This window comes from Bos javanicus, chromosome 5 (assembly GCF_032452875.1).
Source record: "Bos javanicus breed banteng chromosome 5, ARS-OSU_banteng_1.0, whole genome shotgun sequence".
Lineage (NCBI taxonomy): Eukaryota > Metazoa > Chordata > Mammalia > Artiodactyla > Bovidae > Bos > Bos javanicus.
In genome coordinates this window covers 40,073,578-40,080,869 of record NC_083872.1, presented here as the reverse complement: position 1 = coordinate 40,080,869, position 7,292 = coordinate 40,073,578, and the positions used below count along the sequence as shown (strand labels likewise).

At 39.0% G+C, this 7,292-nt stretch overlaps 1 protein-coding gene across 1 annotated transcript in view; it reads left to right on the top strand.

Moving 5' to 3' along the window:
* Window positions 1–291: 291 nt before the first annotated feature.
* Window positions 292–7,292, top strand: part of PDZRN4 (PDZ domain containing ring finger 4) — a 428,685-nt gene continuing 421,684 nt past the window's right edge. Inside the window, exons 1-3 of the mRNA XM_061416434.1 lie at window positions 292–1,043; window positions 3,511–3,597; window positions 5,421–5,528. Of these exons, the coding sequence (XP_061272418.1) occupies window positions 393–1,043; window positions 3,511–3,597; window positions 5,421–5,528 (846 nt within the window). The 5' untranslated portion in view covers window positions 292–392. The remainder of the gene's footprint in view (window positions 1,044–3,510; window positions 3,598–5,420; window positions 5,529–7,292) is intronic.

The following is a 7,292-nucleotide window of genomic DNA, read 5'->3' as shown; positions in this document are numbered from 1 at the left end:
CCACAGCTTTCCAGCGGATCGCTGTAATCCGACCTCAGCTCCCCTCTGACAACATTTGAAGTAATATAAACTGCAGAGCAGCGAACAGCAAAGGACTATGTAGATTGGCGGAGCGGGGAGAGGGAAGAGGAGAAGGAGCTGGGGGAACTGGGGAGAGGGGGATCCCCTGGTGGTGGCGTCTATTCGTGTCAATACGGCAGAATCAGGGGACCTAGTCGGAGCCAGAAAACTTCAAGCCAAACAAACTCTGAGATCACTCCCCCTCACCCGTTCCTCTCCCTTCCGACGAACCATCACAGCTAAGAGCACTGTCCCTGTGGTAGCTCGGGGAAGACAGGGGGCTCGGAGAAGGTGGACCTCGCATTCGTGCCCCCTTCTCCCCCATCCCCACCATGGGCTTTGCCCTGGAGCGCTTCGCCGAATCGGTGGACCCAGATTTCCAGTGCAGATTGTGCGGCCAGGTGCTGGAGGAGCCCCTGTGCACGCCGTGCGGGCATGTCTTCTGCGCCCGCTGTCTGCTGCCCTGGGCGGCGCGGCGGCGCCGGTGCCCGCTGCAGTGCCGGCCCCTGGCGCCCGGCGAGCTGTACCGGGTGCTACCTCTGCGCAGCCTCGTCCAGAAGCTGCGCATCCAGTGCGACTACCGCCCCCGCGGCTGCGGCCGCTCGGTGCAGCTGAGCGAGCTGGCGGCGCACGTCGAACGCTGCGACTTCGGCCCTGCCAGCCGCCGCCACCCGGGCAGCGTTTCCCGGCCGGACGGCCCGGGCAGTGGGGACCGGTCCGTGCGGGGGGGCTGCCGCTCAGCGCCCGGGATCCGCCGCGGCGGGGGCGGGGGCTCACGCGGGGGGTCGCCGGGCGTCTGCGGCAGGAGCTGGAGGGGGCCCGGGCCTCGGGTCTGGAGGCGGCGCGAGAAGGCGCTCCTAGCGCAGCTCTGGGAGCTGCAGGGCGAGGTGCGGCTCATCGCCCGCAGGTACCAGGAGAAGCTGACCCAGTACATGGCTCACGTCCGCAACTTCGTCAGGGACCTGGGTGGCGGCCACGACGCGGTAAGGCTGAGGGATGGGGTACCGGGGAATGATCCATCGGGGTGGAAAGGGGAACAGTGTTTTCTGGCACTCAAGATTCTTTTGCAAGGTGGCATCCTTCCTCACGCAGTAGGAAACATCCACCGCTCTGATCATCCACTACTCTTACCTGTCTTGTGTTTTAGTATTGCAGTCAACGAGGATTCTCCCTTTCCCTTCTACTGGGATTGGAAGAAGTAACAGCTTCAATTCCAACTTTTCGGTGGAGAAGGAGGAATTAATAAAACTCATTTTCCCACCAGAGCCTTGCTTCACATCTTCCACTCTCCTGCCCTAACCTCTCCACCTTTTTTTTTTTTTTTGCACCTTTGGCCTTTGTCTGAAGCCAGTTTGAGGAGGAAAGCCAGGAAACGAGGACCTCTCTGACTCTGCCTCCCCATTGCCGCTGGCGAGCATCCCAGGGCGTGTCAGTCAGTCTCACACCTTTAGGTCTGAATGACTTAGTTTCTACCAAACCGCCGGTATCAGCCACCTTCTACTCAGCACAGGGACTCAGGGATGCGGGAAACCAGAATCACTTGGAGTTAAGAAATGAAGAGATGAGATTTCTTAGACCTACCGGGTTATTTTCATCACCCTAACCTTCCCTAAATAGTCCTTACGTGTTCCCGAATTTCATTATTAGTGGAATGTTGCGCGTGTGAGTGTGAGACTTGGGGAACCAAGTCAGGAGCTCACATCCATCTGCGCTCAGACTAGCCCGATGAGCTCCTGAGCTGTTTCATTTCTTTGTCGAGGCTTCTGGCCTTGAACTGTGTTCCTGGACTGCCCACTTTCCAATCGAATAAACAAGCCTCCTTGCAGCGGCTGGTGAGATGAGGCCTGTTTATAAAGCTGTTCCTTCTCTTCTGAAGGACTTCTGCACAGTGTTTGACATTGTTGGTCGCTGCCATGGTGAGCAGAGATTTAGCAGAACTTACACTCCGTTCAAGGAGCTGTTTTCATTCTCCAGCCTCCTGGGGAGGAGCAACCCAGGAGGATGCCCATCTGGGACTGCTTTGCACTGCCTCCAGCTCAGGCACCAAGTTTAGAAGCTTCTGTCCTTGAACCTAAAAAAGGATAATTGAAGGGTGAGGAGCTGAGCTGTATCTAGTCTGATCAGAAGTACACCCTTATTAAAAGATTGGATTCTATTACGTTTCTTTCTTTATTGTATCTGTATCTAGTTAAATTTATAAAATGGGAAGACCAGAGAGAAGCACAGAATTATGGTCTGTAATACTGGTTAAGGGTACAAGGTTTGGGGGAAGGAAGGGTAGGGGGAAAGGAGCAAGGCTAGATTATATGACAGAGAAGTCCATGCAACAAGTCAGGCTGTGGTTCTGAGAAGTGAGGAAGAACAGAGCGAGATCTGTATCTACTTACAGACTACTTACCAAAAGGCTTCTCTGTGCTGCTCAGAAATGTTTTGCCTCTACCAGTAGGGGCTGCTGTGCACACTGCCTGGGAAAAGCTCCTGAGAAAAAGTGGTGATGATGGTAGTAGCCGTGACGATGTTTATGGAAATTCATCATTCCAGAGTAATTACCAAACATGTAATTTCCTCAGATAGTTAATAACATCCATAACCATGAATGAAGCTCATAGTCTCATACTATTTCATCTTATGTTTAAATTGGTCTTTATTAATAAGCAGATATTGTAGATAGAATTCCTATTTGTGTAACCATTATTTGGCCATCAGGAAAGCAATGCATACTACTTTAGTTAACACAAATCCTCTCTCTCTCTTTTTAAAATTCTGCAAAACCAAATAAAATACCATTTAAAATCAGGATTACTGTAACCTACAAGACCCTGTATTTCAATAGCAATCTGAATATTACTGTTGAAAGAAATTTATAAATAATATATTATACATATAAATTTATAAATATCCTTTACATCCCTCAAGACTTTCCAAAGTGAAATTTTTATACAAAATAATTCTTAGGTTATTTAACAATTTACTAAACTCATCTATAATGGAGAGGAAAAACATAGATACCTATATAGTTGACTCAGAAATCTATTTTAAATTACAGTGGACTCAGAATTATATGCTACATTGGGATAAAAGCTGCATGTGTAAAAATACACAGCCATTTAGCCATTTTTGGAAATAGTTATTTTTCTTACATCCATGGTTTTTCCTTAAAATGCATACTTTTATTGTAAATTTAGGAAGAAATTAATCTCAAGAATTCAGCCATGCTTATCTTTAAAACTTTAAGGTTTTCTCTTTTCCAAATTTAATTTTTTTACTTTAAAAAATTTTTGATTCATGTTGATGTATGGCAAAACCAATACAATATTGTAAAGTAATTAGCCTCCAATTAAAATAAATAAATTTATATTAAAAAACAAAAAAATAAAAATAATTTTGTAGCATTTACTTTTTTTCTTTTATATTTTTAACTAGTTAGTTATTTTACCCCTTTTCTTCTAGGAAGGAGAACATAAGCCACTCACTATTGTATTGGAAAGAGAAAATGACACTTTGGGATTCAATATTATAGGAGGTCGACCAAATCAGGTAACTGATCTTGTTAATGCATAACTCGTTTCTTGTTTATAAAATAATAGAAGACTTAGCTTTCATTTGTGGATTTTGAGTAAAAAAAAAAAAAAGTGATTTAATCTTTAAAATAGTGCTTGTCATCAAGTATCAGATTTCTTAATTGCAAATATTCCAGTGTAAATATTCCAGAACATGGTGAGAGTTTTTTGAGAAAAATAAGACAAAACAACAGTTAACTTTGCTACTTAAAAAAAAAAGAGTACATTTCACATTTTATCTACTTCGTATAGTCCTGTTGGCAACTTTCTTGAATAAATCTATTTCACAAAAATGTATACGCAATTTCTGCTTGATAGTCTTAGGTGTATCACTTGTTCGTAACTCTTATTTATTATTTCAAATTGATTAATTTTCATATGCTAACACAGACCAGTAAGTTTCTAATATATCTTGAATGAATGAAGAGTTAAAATGAATTGAAATAAGAGATAGTTGTTTTCACAATTTCATAGAAAATACCATGCTTAGGAAAGATAGTTGATCTGACATATTTTGACTCCCCAAATCAATTCCTTTATTTAACTGAATGAATAATTTTTTCTACACTGATGCCAATCTTTTTCAAAATTCATGAGTTTATAAACTCATAATAAATACTGCAGCTGCAAAGTTCTTTCTTATCCTTCAAATACTGTATCAGCTTAATTTTCATCCTCACTAGGAGGGGTGATGAAGTTTTTAAAAAATCATATTCTTTCAATTTCCCAAATCAGCTGTCATGAAAGTTTTGCGCCCTGCCTTGCAGATGTTTTCCATGGGAACTGAACATTGTTAGCCATATGCTGTGTTCAGGCCAGGATGGCAATGACATGTTTCCCCCTTTTATTTAGCGTTTTAAAAACCTAGCAACTAATGACTGCTACGTTTCTGTTTCTAGAACCGTTCCCTTTTATTATGAAAAGGTAGAAGTCTTTTTAGCATATCATTTTATTTTCTTTTCCCCTGTTAGGTGTTTGATATTTAGATGAAACTGGACATTTTCAAGAGCCTCTTAAAATTCATGTTAAAGAAGTCTAATAAATGAGAAATAATCTTATTTAACCTGCCATAAAGTGATGTGACATTTAAAATTATATAATTTATTATTATAGGATGTTGGGCATTTTCCCTAAATGAGTTTTGCAATGTAATTGGTGTTCTGTGACTTACTAAAATGCTATGTATGATACTGACAATGTGTTTGAGGTTTAACTAATAATCAGATTCACTGTACATGGAACCCATTCCAGAAAGCCACTGAAATTCGGAGTTGATCTTTCAGAATTTTACACTTGAGTAAATGGTTTCCCCTGTGAATAGATACAGTCAGAGCTGTATTTCCAAATGTGTCCCATTGTGAGGGTATATTTTTAGAACTATGACTACCTCTCAAACCAATTACATAGTGAGGCTGGATATGCTTTTCATTTCCTTCAACTTAGAATCTTTTTAATGGCTACACCTCTTTAGAAGTGAGATGTTTTATAAACAATATTTAGAAGCCTACTGTTATCACCTTATACATGGCTTTCCTCATAGTTTTTATGTATATGTACACAAAAACAGGAAGTAAATAGATAATCTTGTCAAAGATGTGGGATTCCTTCACTAAAGCTGCCATCTAGATTAATGACTAGTTGGTGTTAAGTAAGTTATAGTTCAATATCAAATCTCCAGTTTAGAAAGAGAGTTGCATGGTTAGGGAGGTTTGACAATGTTGCATTTACTAAATTGTTTTTTTATCTAACTTAAAATTCTGTTCACATCTTTCTCACTGCTAACGGTTTTATTTTTAATAGAATAATCAAGAAGAAACACCAATGGAAGGAATTTATGTTTCAAAAATTTTGAAAAATGGACCTGCTGATAGAGCAGATGGCCTGGAAATTCATGACAAAATCATTGAGGTAAGACAATAATAAAATACAAATAGGATTTGTGAAAGAATATTTGGACATTTTAAATTTCCAAACTTACTACTTTTCCTAGGTGTGGTACTTATTAAAGTGTATATCTCACAATAGTATTTAAGTGACCTATATTAATTATTGGATATTGGGCTAGAAGAATGAATCACCCAAAATTTCAAAATGTGTTATGAATGTTTCCATTTGAAAAAATTGCCTATCCCCATGGATTTTAAAGATGAGTGTGTGATTATCAAAGGATTAGTTTTTATGACATCTCAGAAAGGATGATAAATCTCTGCTGAAGAACATTTTTGATGAGTAAATATTACTATATTTAAACTTGTAATTGGTAAGTTATGTGTAGAGTTTGGAATTATTTATACAATGCCTTTCTACCATTTCTTAGTTTAATATGGTTATCTTGTTCATGTTCTACATGAAAAAAAAAGAAGCAGCTTTTTTTTCTTATTGCAAAAACTTGTTGTAAACTATTTTTTCTTCTGTACATTATGTCTGTATTATTTGTATTTAGGGTTGATAAAGTAAACACTTATAAGTTAGTGAAATTTGAATTGTGATTATGGAATTTGGCGTCACTGCCATTTACTGACTCAGTGCTTTTGAAATGTTTATTGGTTGCTAAGTTGCTTCAGTCGTGTCCCACTCTTTGTGACCCCCTGGACTACAGCCCTCCAGGCTCCTCTGTCCATGGGATTCTCCAGGCAAAGATACTGGAGTGGGTTGCCATTTCCTGTTGGATAGTATTATTTGGCTTAACTGAAAAGTAGGTTACTTTTATCAATGGAATTATTTCCAATATATTAGTAAAGGCACAAATGAAAATTTGGAACATTTATTTAACTCCACTGTGCTTTTGGAAAAACTCTGCTTTCTAAATAATGTAATTGCTATCTTTCTGAGTGTCTGTATAAGCTATCTGGATGGAGACTATTTTTTTATTAAACTTTGAATAATGTTTTAGATTTTCATTCATCATTTGTGCATTTAAAAGTTGAATTTCAAATAATTGCATCAAGAATGAGAGTAAAGAGTAGAGAAAAGTCTATAGTTTATGGTTGACTTATACCATTTAGAAATTAGCTGATTAGGCACTTTGGGGGAGAGAGAGGAGTTGCCTTTGGCTAAAAAATTGTGGTTTTTATCTAAAGAGGTCTCTTGTATCAAGATTTTCTCTTTCTAGTTTTGTAGCCAAGAAAGTATAGAGCTACTTTCACTGATGTTATCCAGTTTGTCTTGACAATTTGCCTGGTGGAAACATTTACATGCTACAGTATCTAAAGTTAGAATTTGTCTGTTTCTACTCAGGTTTGTGCTGTATGATATAAAGGAAAGATAACAAACAAAAAGTTGTTCTTATTACTTTCTGCATTATCTCTAAGCATTTAGGTTTTTCCAGTTAATGAAAAACAAATGCCTACATATGCTACTATTAGAAGTGCTGATGGAACTGGATATGTATATTCCATTAGCACGCATATTCACATGTACTCATAACAGAAACACATACTTGGGATTTGAAAATGATTTATTCCAACTAGGCAGCAATGTAATGTATACTTCATTGATGTTGTATAGAAAAGGAGGAAGAAGAATTTGTCTTTTATATTGTAATATAGCAAGTTTGTTAAAAATGTATTAGTTTTGTTAATGTAAAGATGTATATTTATTAAAACTATGGTTGATTAATCAGTGCATCTCTATACCTAATATTCTTACTAAATATATTTCAAAATAACCTTA